Source organism: Canis lupus, chromosome 22 (assembly GCF_048164855.1).
Source record: "Canis lupus baileyi chromosome 22, mCanLup2.hap1, whole genome shotgun sequence".
NCBI lineage: Eukaryota > Metazoa > Chordata > Mammalia > Carnivora > Canidae > Canis > Canis lupus.
In genome coordinates this window covers 18,106,701-18,122,809 of record NC_132859.1, presented here as the reverse complement: position 1 = coordinate 18,122,809, position 16,109 = coordinate 18,106,701, and the positions used below count along the sequence as shown (strand labels likewise).

Here is a 16,109-nt window from a genome sequence, read left to right as displayed (position 1 = left end):
TTCTAATTCTTAATCAAACCACTTCCCCCACCCCAACAAAAAAGGGCTCAGTGTAGAAGGCACATCTTAAGGATGTGGATTTGTAGAGTGGAGGCAAGATTAAAACGAGTCAGGCTGCTTGACTGTTCAAATTGAGGTGGAAAAGAAGGTGAGGACCTGGATGTAGACCCACTTGGCATACTTGACACCTTACTTCACATTTTCTCAGTTCATAGGAACAGGAGATTACAATTTTTGTTTTATTGTGTTGACTTTGCCTTTGTCCCCTTCACTAGGAGGCTTTGTCATGATTTAATCAGCCCTTTTGTAGGCCAGTTTGATTATTACCAGAAAAAGTGATATTAAATCCATCTGTTAAATAAATCAGTTTGAATCAATCAATCAATCAATCAATCAATCAATCAATCAGTTTGGGTTGTACCCATACACGGAAATTAGTTGTGGGGATAGTTTTAATTAACACTCCTCCTTAGAAAGACATTCCCCACACACAGCAAGAATTTTCTGTATTAGTAATTCTAGATATCATTTAGGATTGTTCACTAAGTAGTTTAGTTGAAAATGTCAGACCCATTAGGTGTTCCATGAATGATAGATGATAATGTTGTATCATTATTTTTATTGATTGCTACAGTGGTTGTTTAGGAGAAAAGCTAATTTTGTCAGGATTTCTGCGTGAAAAACTTATCTTGTATCATAAATGAGTAGCTAATTGATGTTACTTGTCATTTGAAATTTGTCATTTCCCAAAGAATGCTGTAGCTTCTTGAGAATTGATAAATAAGGCATAAAAAGCAATGGAAAGAGTATATTACAACAAACCAGCTAAGGTGAAGTTTAATGGCCTTAGTGCCTCTTTAAAAAGTTGTCAAGTCTAGGACACTTAAACTAGCTAAAACAGATTAGCAAGATTTTTGTGGAGAGATGGTGGAGTACAAGGAGTATGGGCTTTGGAATTGGACAACAAGAGGTTGAATTCCTGGTTCTGACGTTTCCTGCTGGAGGCCTTTCCTAGCTGTGTGCTGGGGCAAGTTACTTAATATCCTTGAGCCCCAACTTCATCATCCATAAAGGGAGAGTAATATGCCCATCTTGCCAAGTTATAAGAATTAAGTCAAAAACATAAAATCCAATGCCTAGTATGTTGTAGATAATCCACAGATTGACACTTGAGTGCTAATCATTACCCTAATTTAAAACAACCTCAAAAATAAGAAAATTTTTTTCAAAGAGAAAAAAATAATATCAAACATTAAAAACAATTCAAACTGGTGGAGATAAGGGAGAGGGGCTAGAAGTCTTGATTCAGACAAGAGAATGCAAGTGATAACATATAAACATGATTGCTATTTACAATAATAAAATCTGTGTAAAGTTGGAAAGGCACGGATCACCCCAAATCTTTTTACTTTATGACAGAATAGAGCTACCCTTATATGGATGTGTTGTGTGATTTGATAAAGTGTCCTTTTCTCCAGAGAGAAAAATTTATTCTTTCTGACTTAATATTTTCCTAAACTTTGTCACTGTCTGAAAGTTAATTGTACGTAGTCAAGAGAATGAAAAGTAAACTATATTTTTAACATTTTATTCTTAAATAAATGTCTAATACTGTCTTGTCTAATACTGGAATAATACAGTATTGGTGGAAGAAAGAGGGAACCAAAATGAGGTTTAGAAAAAGAGTTGACCAATTTTTTTCTCTTTTATACACATTACACAGCCACCATTGAGTCATACAGAGACCATTACTAGACCAAAATAGATAGGTAGAACGGAAGTAGCCACAGAGTGTAAACAACCAAAAGTACCGTACCAACTTTAAGGAAGGAGAAGATAGAGGCTGAAGTAATCAGCTATGAGTCCAAAATATCCAATTGGAAAGACATTTAAAAATTGACAACTAGCTTTAGTTTCAGGACAACCAGAGTTCTATCATTTTTCTAGCTATAAGTTTGATTTTCTTGATAAGGATTGTGAGCATATAAAACATATCATCAGGAAAAACACAATTGAATAAATTAAAGGCAAATAAGGACTTTTCATCATGGTCTATAATCTAGAGCCATAGTCCTACCCGTACATCTAGGGAACTTCTTTGTAGCTAACCCATGTCATAATGGACCATTTTACAGAGTTGGTGAATGTGGCCTTGTTGAAAAATACTATTAAGTAACAGAAGTGCTTAATAGTTGCTTAATAGTGCTTAATTGTTGAAGAGTGAGTTCTCTAGAAATAACTATTTTGTTAGTGGTACAATATTTGCTATAAATTTAAATAATCCTATTGAATCAAAAGTTTGAATACAGAATCAGATCATAAAAGAGCAAAGTTTCAAATGCATAACTGAATAGAAGATCATTAGATAGGAATAAGATACAAACAGAAAACAGGGAGGTCAGTTGTGTAGGTCATGAATTATAGCCTTTGCAACTACAACAGAGTAGCTATATCAGATAAACTATCCTGCATTGCAAATTCTGAGCCTTCTCTAGTGCAGAGATCGTGTATGACCTTAAAAAACAGTTACAGGATATTTTTTGGTGAAGTTTATTCTAATGTGTTAGCTCAACCACATTAAATTTCATAGTTGAAGAATAACTCTTTTAACTGTTTATGTAGATTAAGTCAAAGCTGCTTAGCACTGTGGGTTTTTTTTTTTAAACATTTATAATAAATTACGGCACCTGATCTGGTTTTTACATGAGTGAATCTCCAGGAAAAGATCAGCAGATATCCCTATGTCGCCCTGTGTTGATGGACAAAAGATCAAATAAGCAAATGTGGCTGGCTTTGTTGAATAGAACTAGGAAACTAGACTGGGTCTCTTGGTAAACTCAGGCAGGCAGTTGAAGGTACTGTAGAATTGGTGGGTAATTTTCACCAAGTATCCACTTCTAAAAATTATTTTCTGGAGTATTTTAATATACTGATGCTGTAAGTTTATTTTGGTAATGATTACTTGATTTTTCTAGTTCCAGGAAATTATGTACCTCTGGTTTTAGTAGAACATAGACAAGTTCTATTTTTCTTGCATTAACTAAAGATAGGAGCTTTTATAAAATGAAGACTTTGAATTTTGAGAAATTTTTAATTAAGGGATAAGTTTTAGGATAATTCAAAAGAAGTAATCCTATCAGTTGCTTTTAAAAGTGTTACAGATAAACAAAGATAACCATATACCAAATGAAATGGAGTGACTGAGTCTTACTTGTTTAAACTAATCTGAGACAATTCAGTCTGTTTAAAAGGGTGGCAAGTTTTTCCAAAAATTGCTAGATCAGATTGACATAGTTTTATGCACAGATGGATATTTGTTTGTAATACCATGTTTGTATACATGGTATTAACTTTGAATATCAAGAATAGCTGTTTATTTGTATGCGTGTGTGTGTATATGTGTATATATTGTTTTGTTGTATTTGTAGAACATTTAAATATATGCTGTCATAATGTAACATTTTTTATGTTCTTTGGAATGATTATATGTATTAAAAATATTTATAAATATGCCCTAAAATATTGTGGCATTTATTTTAATGCAGTTCCTACATTATACGCTTCCTTTTTGGAGAATGTAAGGTGATTTGTAATCACACATTGATAATACAGAGTTAAATACATTTCTGATTTCTAAACTAATATTTATTCAAACTGGAACTGTATCTAACACCACATACATTCCAAGAATCTACACAATAGGGTAGCTTGTATATAAAAATTGAATTCCAGCAATTCCCAGTTCCGTTCAATTTATATGTATAGTAGGTGGCTAATACATGCCTCAGTTGATTTGAAATGGGAAGTTCACTATAAATTCCTCAAGTACCTCCTGGATCAAAGAAAGCCTTATGTTAAAAATAGCTTCGGTTTGGTTAATAGATCACCAGTATCTAATTCTTTACAATTGGCAGTTCACCTGTGTCAGTAATAACTTTAATTAGAATATGAGCATATCTCATTTCCTAACCATGCTGGATAGTAGAAAGCTTATGGTACTTGGATGTTTGGATGTTACATTCTCCAAAAAGGATATCATAATTAATTATATTACAGGGACAGAGCAGTGAGTATGTTTGTAATTTCCCAAGTCCAGATAATTTTATAAATTGTTTACCATGTTGCCCTATTCTGGCTACGTACAAATGTATATTTTCTCCTTATTTTACGGATGTCTTATGACCAGTGAGTTTTCAGAATTCGGTCAAACTTTATACTCAGATTGTAGTTTTCAGTATCCAGTGTATTTTTGGGCTACTTCACACCAATTAGACCAAGGATTGAATATACAGTATTCCAAATAGGAGCTTCTTCAGGTAAGTGAAAAGTAATACTGGCTCAAAGTGAAAATAATATGATTGATCTTTAGCTTGTGGCTCCAGCTTTCTGTGATCTTAAAGATAATTTTCTGTTTTTAGTTACTAGGTTTTCATTTAAAATTTATGCTGTTTTGACTGACTGAAACTGTTTCTCCAGCAGGTCTAGATCCCAGTTCTTTAAAAACAAAATTTCCTGTGTCTTAATTGTAAAGTGCAGGGTTTACTTTCTCTCTTGGTTTAAATTTTTTTTCCCCCTTTTGGAGAGGGAGGGAGGGAGGCAGGTGGAAGGGGAGAGGGAGAGGGAGAAAATTTTAAGCAGGCTTCATTCTCAGTGCAGAGCTTGACAGAGTGCTCGATCTCACAATCCTGAGATCATGACCTGAGTTAAAATCAGGAGTTGGACATGTAACTGACTGAGCCACCCAGGCTCCCCAATTTTCTCTTGGTTTTGATCACTATCCTAATTTTATAATTTAGATAAAAGTTCTGGTAGGCACTGTACATGTTGGTTTAATATTTGAGCCTTTTTCTCTACCACACTGAAAATTAATCTTTCAGAGTAAAGAAAGGAAGTAGAAAGGTTAGCCTCTATATAAAAGTAGATGCCTTTTGAGTCCTTTTATTAACGGAAAAATAAAAGTTTCTAGCTAGATTTTAGCTGAGAATGTTCTCTGGCAAATTCATTTTTATAACATCTTAATATTGGCGGCTTCTCCTGTCCTCCAAGAGTGGGATAGCCTCAAGGCTTACTTTTTAGCTTTTCAACCTGGGTATTTTTATCTCACCTCAAATGTAATTCACTGTGTCCAAAATCAAGATAGATCTTTGTCTTGTTAAGGGATTTATTTTCTAAGCTTTCTAGTGTTCTCTGTATCCAGGAACTCAGACTTAAAGTAGTCAAAGAGATGTCACATACCACATTTCCTAAACCCATCAAATCGCCTTGTTAACTCCTTTCTCAAAATGTTCTCTGTATTAGTGATTCCTGTGGCTGTCAACCTAGTCAGTCTCATATAACCAGACACCTGGATGGATTGCATAATTCCTTCAACAAACATTTGAGTGCCTACCAGGTGCTAGGCATGTGATAGGATGAGAGTATGTAAGACTGAATGGATCTGGAAGATCCGTAAGTCTAATGAAAGAGTCAGATAGCTAAACAGATAGTCTACCATAGTTTGGTTAGTGAACAGTTTAATCATAAGCCAAGGGCAGTCTTGGGATCACACAGGAAGGGTATCAGCCATGTAGTTGCCTCTCTTGACTCTAGTATTCTCTGCATTCCTATCCATCCCATATTCATCTTATCGTCCTTCATAACCTTTTTTCTGATGGAAACATGATTGTTCTTTAATCCATTCCACCTTATTTTGTCTGTTCTCTTTATCACTTTTCTTTATGCTCTGCTTAATGTTCCCACCTTAAAGGGACACTTCTTTTCAGTCCAGGCTCCTGGTTCTGCCCTAGAAACATGATATATTCATTTCTAATACGGTGTTCTATAAATGGCTTTTCCATTTGCCCTTCCCATTCACTATCCAAATCCTGGCCATTTTCTAAGATTCATTTAGTTCCTCCTGTTGCTTCAAAACCTGTTAAGTGGGCAGCCTGGGTGGCTCAGCGGTTTAGCACTGCCTTCAGCCCAGGGTGTGATCCTGGAGACCCGGGATCGAGTCCCACGTCAGGCTTCCTGCATGGAGCCTGTTTCTCCCTCTGCCTGCGTCTCTGCCTCTCTCTCTCTCTCTCTCTCTCATGAATAAATAAAATATTTAAAAAAAAAAAAACAAAACCTGTTAAGCTTGTCTGATCATCTACTTAGCCCTGTAAGCACTCGATTTATAATATAGCACCACTTTACATTGCTAGTGTTATTTTAATCTCTTAAAGGAGATTGTAAACTCTTCAAGCATCACATTATGTGATGCTCTTGTATCCTTCATAGAGCCTAACATTGCTGAGCTCAAAGCTTAATTGTTGAATTTCAGTAGTATATAAGGAGGGCATTTTTTTCCTCTAACATTAAAAGTTGGTAAATACATGATATATATTTCTTTGATCTACTGGGAAGAGGATGTCTTTAATTGAAAGCTAGAAATGCTTTTTCATTTTGTATAAAAATCTAAAATTGAAACACAGGAAGAAAAGGAAATACATTAGCTCACTTTTCAATCAGTTTGTTCTGAATGCCTGATAGTATGCTAGAGGTAATGGAAACAACACTTGGCATAAAAGACATGGGTTGAAACTGTCTCTGTCATTTAATGTAGAGCTCTGAAAAAAGCCCTGAACCTGAGTCTTAGCTTCCTCATCAGTAAAATGGGGTTAATATTAGTTAAGGTTTTGATGAATAGTACATAATATAATGGATATGGAATGCTTTGTAAACTTCAAAGCAATATATAAGGTTTTCATAATTTTGTTGTGCCCCCATCTTGGATAATTTGAGTTTGTATTTTATAAAAATACGGATTTCTATATGGTGCATTTTGTGATCCATTGATAGTAACTCCTCTGATATTTTCAGGTCAGATTGGCTTTCTTGCCTCTGAAGAGGAAACAGACTTCTGTCCTATCAAAGTAGTGATATGAATAGAGGGCAGCTAACAGGCATAAGCTTCCTGGAGAAAGTGAAATTATTATCTAAGGTCAGACCTGAAAGATGAGTAAAGTTAGCCAGGGGGAAGTATGAGAGGGATAAGAAGATGAAAGAGAGAGAATAGTTACACTCTAGCTGGCTCTGAAATTGAATCCTGTACCATATTTAGACCTGCTAAAGATGGATATATGTGATGATTATCTCTTTGGTTGTATTTCATAGACATGATTTTCTAGTATTTCTTTATAGTAAAAATTGAATAGAATGTATTTGCTAGACATAAAAGTCTCTTCTTCCTTATGTAGTATAGATGTATTTTATTTATTAGAGCCACAGAAGAATTATTTTCTTTAGCCATTGGCCCATTTTATTAATTGTTTCTCTTTTGTCTGCATTTACTCTATAACTGCCAATTGCTTTCTTCATGGGTTTTTTGTTTGGTTGGTTTTTGTTTTTGTTTTTTTGTATTTGCAAACTATTAAGAGAACTGGAAAGTTGGTTTTGGAGGGGTTTTTATTTGTTCTTGTCTATAAAAACATTTACTTTTGCATAGCTTCAGATATTTGGAACATGTTTATAAGGTAGTTTGGGGACACTTCATTTCTGCTTAGTTTAGGAAGAACAGAAATCTGGGGAAATGTCCTGTTGGGAATTCCAGAATAGAGAAACCATCCGGAATGGCACCTGGCACAAGATAGACTCTCAATAGATAGCTGCTGGACAAATAGTTATGCTACATTAGTATAGAACACATTCAGAGAAGGAAAGAAGATGAAAACAAATGGCAGACTGTTAATTTAGGGTCTATAAGCTGATGATTGGGAACTAAGTCTCTATAAGGAGACAGAAGCCTAGATGTATAGTCTTACCCACTATACTTTGCTAAGTGAGTCTTTGATATCACATAATTTTATAATTGTCTATCAGAACTTGGTTAAAACCCTATTAAACTTCATTCAGCTTAGTCCCCATAAATGAAAAAATATTCCTACTTATCCCCTGTGAACCATATGGAAGATCTGAGTGATAGTTTACAGAGAGAAATAGATTAGGCCCTGAAAAAAATAGACCTATACTCAGCTCCATTGAGCTACTGGAAGACTAGGCCAATAGTGTTTGGCTCAAAATGTGTGAAAATGCCATTCAAAAACTTGCGGTGAGAATCAGCTTTCAGCAGATCACTGCATCATAGCAGTATTTTTCTGTCATAATTGAGAAAGGTAATCGAGGAGAAAGGGTATTATAATTATTACCAGAGTTTTTAATGCCAGTGAATTTGGTTGGTATTGGAAACACATGCTAATTACAACATTTAGTTGTTGATTTTTTTTAAAGTAACTTTTTCTCCTTCTGTTTTCTACTCTGTTTTTCTACAAAATCATGGTTTGCCAATTCTAGAATTTTTTAGGATTCTAAGTTTCAAAGTTGGCAAAAAATTTCATATATACGTTAGAGTGCTGTCACCTAAAAGAATCAAAGAGATGCTGGGTGAGAATGTAGGGGAACTTATTTTGGGATATGAAAGAAATACAAGAGCTAAGAACTTTGAGGTTCTGTAGCAATGATCTTAACATATTCAGACCTGACTCCATCCTATAAATATTTCTTAATGACCACAGTACCACCCTGAAATTAAATCCATAACAATACAACTTCTCACATACATAACTCCAAATATAATATAATGCCTTCCCTGCTTATAAGGGAGAACTTTTTTATTTTATTTTATTTTATTATTTTTTTAAAAGATTTTATTTATTTATTCATGAGAATACACAGAGAGGAGAGAGAGAGGCAGAGGCACAGGCAGAGGGAGAAGCAGGCTTCATGCAGGGAGCCTGATGTGGGACTCGATCCCAGATCTCCAGGATCAGGCCCTGGCCTGAAGGCGGCGCTAAACCGCTGAGCCACCCGGGCTGCCCTAAGGGAGAACTTTTTTAAAAGATAATTTGTAATGTTTCCATATGTAAATGTTTAGGCATGAATACATTTAAAAAACTTAATGAAATAGTATGGGTGCAAGAGCTGAAAATGTGGACTGACATATGATATTGATATGTGGCCACTGTGCTAGTTATCTGATTTTTCAAAATGAAATAACTTCTAATAAAAAGTATAATCTTCTTTTTATTTACAGGGCCAGATGTAATACTGAAAAATATAGTTTTCTTTAAAACAGTACAAAAACATTTCTGTTTAATTATAAAACTGTGGCCAGAAATTTCCAGGCACCCTCATAAACTTCTGAAATGCCTCTGTGAGGCTTTATTACTACTTTCTTCCCCACTTTGAGAATCACTGCTGTGTAGAATCACATAATGTTATAGTGTTTTTATTAAGATAGCACTACTGACCAATTAGGATAGGTCTTCTTTATTAATCATTTTATTAGTACTAGATTTATTTTGAGCCATTTATTTTTTTTCTCTACCTGTCCTTTGGGACTAATCAGTGTTTGTGAACCAATTGGTCATTCATAGAGATACTCTTCTTGTAGAATAGTTTTACACCTGATGAAGTAAAGATCTGAGTATAGCTAGAATAAAAAATACTGGTGAGAATGTGAAAAATATGAAAGATTTTTTTTCTTATTTTTAAAATCTCTTTAAAAGGTAATTGGCTGCTTAAGTAAAAAATAGTAACAGTATATTGCTATTTCTAATCAGTTGAAAAATAAAATACATATGACAGTAATAGCACAAAGAATATGGAGAAATGGAAGAAGTATATGGTTGTAAGACTCTTAAAATACAAATGAAATGAGATACTATCCCTTGAAGACTGACTGTGATAAGTTAAAAGATACATATTATAAATTGTAAAACAACCACTAAAAAAACCCAAATCAAAACCCAAAGAAGCACAACTAATAAGGCAATAAAGGAAATAAAATGAAATCATAAGAAGTATTCAGTTCAAAGAAGTCAGAATCAGTCAAAAAGAGGAAAGAAAGGAACAAAGTCATGATCCCTGAAAGAACTCAACATGCTTTGTATTGGAAGTCTTTTAGGCATACTCAGGGTATCTCTCACTTTGCCCTCCCATACTATCCTTTTTTTATAGCCCCCAGGCTCATTCAGCACCTATCTGTTCCTTCTCTTGGGTACTCCAAGTGAATTTGACTTTGTCACTAACTTCTGTATTTGCCAATCCAAGATATTGAATAATAAAGATAAAGTGGAATGAATTGATTACTGATTTTTCAGTGTTGGCTCAACCTTACCCCTCTCTCTTCCCCTGAATTCAGAGACATGAAAAATGCTGTAATTGGGAACAACAAGCAGAAAGCCAATCTCATTGTTTTAGGAGCTGTTCCAAGGTATGTTTGCTATTAATCCCTTTTCTGATGTTCATATGAAGTTTCTAATGTATTTCTCATTCTCATCCATAATACCCATCTTTTTTCTGTTTTGTCTATCCTATTTTTGAAAGCCTTTTAATTTTTAAAATAAATGCTTTGAAATATACGAAGCATCTCTTTAGAAATGTTTAAGTACTAGAGAATGGAATATGAAGCAAATGTGTTAATACTTTTTGGAAATTCAGGAAGATTATTGGCCCTGTAATAAAAGAATGTGTTGGGTAGGTAGATGATATACACCAGCCTGATTCTTTATCTCCTCAGAACCTTGGCAATTTTATATGATTGGATAATAATTTCTTAGGAGTCTCAAAACCTCTCTCGAATTAAAAAAAAAAAAAAGCCAACTTTTTAAATTCTGCTTTTCTTTTTTCAATTTCTAATTATTAGAATTTGCTGTTTTCTAACTTAGAAAGTTTGATCTTTTTCTGATGAACTAAATACGCTTCTTTATGATAGACAATGATAGTTGTATAACTTTCTCTTTGCCTTTGCTACTCAACTAAATTTATGTACAGTTGCTTTAAGTTTTTTATTCAGAATTTTTAATGTTCTAGTTTTTCTTTTCATTTCTGTCTTTTGATAAAGGATCGATGGTTTTATTGTTTTTATCATAACTGACCTCAAATATATACTTTGATAACCATAAAGCTCTCAGCAGCCTTTCTTAGGGCATTAGTGTTCAGTGTAAATAAATGTACTTTAAGGAACATGGATGTTCTACCTTAGAACATAAAGGAGATGGTCATTAAGTAATGGATGATTAGAGTTTGAGGAGTAGTTGCTTGGCAGGCAGGGCTGGAGTGAAAATGGGAGGATCTCCTGATTCCCCAAATGGGAAAATTGAAGAAAGAAGAGTTTCCCTTGCTTGAAGAGCTCCACAAGGACTCTGAATATTCCTCCTAAGCAAAACCTCTGTGATTTCTGAACCATACCTCTGGATAGTCCAGGTCCCTTTCTAGTCTAAATTTAAGATCTGACAGCACTTGGCATTGAATATTCTGAGTCTTCATATCCTGGAGTGGCAGATAACATGGACTGTGGTACTGCTCTCTCTACTTATGGACAACTTTCAGATTAATAGTTCTGATAAAGTCTAAGATTATACATAATAGTCCTTTTGCTCAGAATGAAGAACATCTCTTCTTGAGTTTTTACCCAAATATTCCTTTATTAAATTAGTAGCAGATATAAACAAATGATCATTTCCTAGCCTTCTGTGAGCTCATCAACCATGTTTTTAGTATGTGGGATATGTTAGTAGCATTTTTCTGTCACATTACATTTAGCTGATTTAATTTTTTCAGTCTCCTCTGTTTATGAAATTCCTTCTTTTTAGATTGTTGTACTTGCTTCAGCAAGAAACCTCAAGTACAGAGCTGAAAACTGAATGTGCAGTGGTATTAGGAAGTCTTGCTATGGGTACTGAAAACAATGTCAAGTCTCTTCTAGATTGCCATATTATCCCTGCCTTACTGCAAGGTATGTAAGGAAGTCGTTTTTGTGTAAGAAAAAATTAGAATCAGTTTGCAGTGTTTAAAATATGAATTGAAAGGATGAGTCTCACATCTATTTTCTATTAATAGGACTACTGTCTCCAGACCTAAAGTTCATTGAAGCTTGTCTTCGCTGCCTGCGCACCATCTTCACCAGTCCTGTCACACCAGAGGAGCTACTGTATACAGTGAGTTTTGGAATTTTTCAAATCATCAATTACATTTCACTAACAGCATACTCTACCTTACTCAGTACCTCAGAACTCATCATAACTATGTTATATTATAGAAAAGTCTCAGGAAGTATTTTAGTTCTTGCTAATTTTCAAATATCAAATGTTCTAGATATTATAAAGAAGTGAAAGATACTGTTAGAGCTTGAGGAGTTTATAAGCTGTTTAAAAAAAGAGAGACCAGGGGATCCCTGGGTGGCTCAGCAGTTTGGCACCTGCCTTTGGCCCGGGGCACGGTCCTGGAGTCCCGGGATCGAGTTCCGTGTTGGGCTCCCAGCATGGAGCTTGCTTCTCCCTCCTCCCGTGTCTCTGCCTCTCTCTCTTTCTCTCTCTCTATGTCTAAAATAAATAAATAAATAATCTTTTTAAAAAAAGAGAGAAACCCATTTTGATCTCTTAATATCAAATTAAGGCAGTATATTTAACATATTCCCTCTAGGTTAAATCCAACAGAGTAGGCTTTACAGAGAATTTGACCTGGATCTTGAATAATGGGTAAGATTTAGAGAGGTGGAGAGGAAAGAGGACATTCTAGGCGAGATCTGTGTACAAGAGAATATGCAGGACATTAGGCAGAATTAGTCGAATGTGGGAAGGGCGTCAGTGTTCATTTCAATGGAAGAGATGAACCAGAACTTTCTTGCAGGAGGCTTACTTGCCAGGCTAGAATCAGAGAATATGTGTGAGAGAATCCAGAGATCTTCGGAGTCATTCATTGTTTTTTAAAACTTCAGAAATTATTAGGGAGCCTTTTTATCTATTGACTACAAAGGACTTTCTCAATTGAACATTATCCAGGCCAATGTTTTTCAAACTCTGTGATTTACAATCCACAATAAGAAATACATTTTCCAGAATGCCTGGGTGGCTCAGTGGTTGAGCATCTGCCTTCGGCTCAGGGCATGACCCTGGAACCCCCGGATCGAGTTCCATATCAGGCTCCCTTGCATGGAGTCTGCTTCTCCCTCTGCCTATGTCTCTCTTTCTGTGTCTCTCTCATGAATAAGTAAATAAATAAAATCTTTAAAAAAAAAATTTCCATTGCCACACTGTGTGTGTGAGTGTGTATGTGTTTATGAGAAAGAATATTTCTGAGACAGTCTTCACAGAATGGTTCAATAAATGTGATGCCTTCTGGTTTCTAGTCTGTCCTTTTCTCATTTTTAGAATAATGCTGGTTGTGATTCTCTGAGCCAACACAAAGAATCACAATGTCGGATAGGACAGATAGAAGTCAGAGATCTTATCTAGAATCACATTTTACAAGTATTTCAAGAGTATAAATAATCAGGCATAGGCAAAGGAAGCAGGGAGAGGGGGCATGTCATGAAGCTCCATTGTCCATCCTCCCCACATAAGATACATGCTCCTCTGTCCAATAATGGTACATAAAGTCTGTAAGTGAGGTTTATGGATCACTTTACACAGCAGGGACGCTCTAAATTATGAGACATCTCAATTTTATTTTATTTTATTTTATTTTATTTTATTTTATTTTATTTTATTTTATTTTTATTATTTTATTTTATTTTATTGTTTTATTTTTATTTTATTTTATTTTATTTTTTTAAGATTTTATTTATTTATTCATGATAGTCACACAGAGAGAGACAGAGAGGCAGAGGAAGAAGCAGGCTCCATGGAGGGAGCCCGACGCGGGATTCGATCTCAGGTCTCCAGGATCACGCCTCAGGCCAAAGGCAGGCGCCAAACCGCTGCGCCACCCAGGGATCCCAAGACATCTCAATTTTAAACCTCAGGGATTTGTGCAGTATTCTTCAGGGAGCCATTCCTTATAAGTTGGTATTGTTCTCAAAATTGAGCAAGGACCATGATTAGCTGGAGACCTTATTAAATGCAGATTGTTGGAGCCTTCTGCCAGACTTTCTGAGTCAGTGAGTTTGGGATAGGGTCTAAGAATTTGCTTTTCTAACAAGTTTCCAGGTAGCTCAGAGGTTGCTGGACCACTCTTTGAGGACTGCTGGTTTACTGTAAGCAGTCCTAAATTGGGGACATCCTCCTCAAAGCTTTATACAGAGAAAGACTCTCCTCCTAGTAAGTGTCAGTCTGTTTCTGTGAAGGTCCTCTTGTGATACGTACAAAGAGATTAAACCAATCACCTGTCATCTTTACCCTAGACTTTACTCTCCAACTCCTAGCCCAGTAAGTGAGAAATTGGTCCTGGCCAGCAGTTTTACCTCCTTCCTCCTTGCTCTCCAAAATTATTTTATGAACCACTAATGATTCATGGTACATACTTTGGAAAACTGGTCTACACCAACTTCACTTTTTTACATAAGAAAAATTATGACCCAGGGGACATTAAGTGGCTTTCACAGTGACAATGTCTGTTTTATGCCTCAGAGACAATGGTGGATCTGTAAAGAGTTTTGGATGGGATGATGACATACAGTGTTTTAGTGTAATTAACTCCCATCTGTGAGTTGGACTGTATAGCTGGCACAGCAACTCAAGCACTAAACTGAAGACAGGGTTGGCCACTTAAAAGAAGATGGGATGTCTAGTTTGAAATCCTGTTTGTCAGTTGGGTGACTGTGCAAATTATGTAACTGTTCTTTGCTTTGTTTAATCAACTATAAATTGTAGATCTGTAAAACAATTGGCAGAAACAGGGCAGGTGTGAAGAAATGGGATGAGGATGTTATAACAGGAAAACTGAGGGATGAAAGAGCAATGGAGGAAAGAAAGGCGGTGGAAGTAATTAAGGAGTTTAATAGAAGCTTTCATATCATCCTTCAATTGCCTGTTCTTTCTTAGCTGCTACCTGCTTCCTTGTCTTCTGCCAGTGGACCTACTGTTTTCTCTCTCCCCCCTTTATAAAATAGACATGTACTTGACATTCCCATCTCTCTTCTTTCTATACATTTACTACCTGACTTTCTTTGGGTTTTCTAAATTTTTCATTTTGCTTTTAAACTACTTGTGATAGTGTTGTATGAAAGGAGAGAAGAGCACTCCCCTTGACAAGGATGGAAGAGGCCCTTGGGCCTGACAACACACATACAGTTAAGGCATTGCCACCTACTTCGTGGCATCCTAACCAACGTTTTTTTAAAAAATAAAATAAAATAAAATAAACTATTTGTGATAACACAGAAGGTTATACTAACAAGCAAAGAGAAAGATTTCACTTAAAGGGAATTAACAGCCTTCTGTTTTCTTACTTAGCAGTTATATATTTTGAGCATTCTTTTCTTTCTAAGGGAAACCCTAAGTCTTGTTCATCTACACAGTGATACTCTTAAGTTTCCTTCCTTGCCCTCTGTTGTCTTTTGTCAAAGTGTGATCTGTGGACCAGCAGCGTTGGCCTCATCTGGAAGCTTAGATTCTACTCCAAACCTATAGAATCAGAATCTGTACATGATGACTATCCCTGGGAATTGCATGCACATTCATATTGAAGAAGTATAGCTCGAGGACTCATGACAGCATTGACTAGGAGACTTGAGCTAAGTCTCCTTTTCCATCTGTGGTTCAGACCAAGTACCCTTTCAACTTAGAATTCCCTTTGCACCCTAAGAAGGAGATTCTTGGAGAGCCATGCAGCAGATTGGGGGATTCTCCTCTCTTCTACTGCACTGACTTGTTTATTGCTAAGTGTCAGCAATAGGCAGAATCGTGCTCTAAGTGAGAAGTTGATATTTTACAAATTGTCTTGTGAAGATTGAAATTAGCTAACTATAGTCATTAGGATTTTTACTAGTCACTGATACTGCAAGATCTCAGAGATCAAAGCTGTTAAGTCTTATTTTTATGCAGTAATTCTTCCTTATAGGCTATTTGTTATTATATATCTTATTAGCTCACATTTTGGTTTCAGAACAGATTTCTGTCAAGTCCTTTGAAATGATTTTGTCTTATTATAAGGATGTAGGCTGTTTATGGGAGAGAAGTTGAGAATTTCCCACTCTTGTATTTTGTTATTGAGGATGAATATTGAAGCCCCTCGTCCTTTCCCTAAACAGTTTTGGTGACTCTTGTTTTTGTTTTGCTGTGTTCCTTAAAAAGACTTGATTTACTGTGATTAAGAAGCTTGCATATGTACCTGGTCATGGAAATAGTTTGTTAGATGTATTCACAGTA

The 16,109-nt window shown here is 35.5% G+C and overlaps 1 protein-coding gene and 1 non-coding gene across 4 annotated transcripts in view; both read left to right on the top strand.

Moving 5' to 3' along the window:
* Positions 1-16,109, top strand: part of ARMC8 (armadillo repeat containing 8) — a 111,273-nt gene that overhangs the window by 35,940 nt on the left and 59,224 nt on the right. For all 3 annotated transcript variants that reach the window (XM_072792580.1, XM_072792579.1, XM_072792578.1), the window contains 3 exons: positions 10,163-10,234; positions 11,616-11,758; positions 11,863-11,960. In XM_072792580.1, coding sequence (XP_072648681.1) covers positions 10,163-10,234; positions 11,616-11,758; positions 11,863-11,960 — 313 coding nt within the window. The remainder of the gene's footprint in view (positions 1-10,162; positions 10,235-11,615; positions 11,759-11,862; positions 11,961-16,109) is intronic.
* On the top strand, positions 14,955-15,078 carry LOC140614527 (U6atac minor spliceosomal RNA). The gene has a single exon (XR_012015374.1). It is a non-coding gene; the product is annotated as a U6atac minor spliceosomal RNA (small nuclear RNA).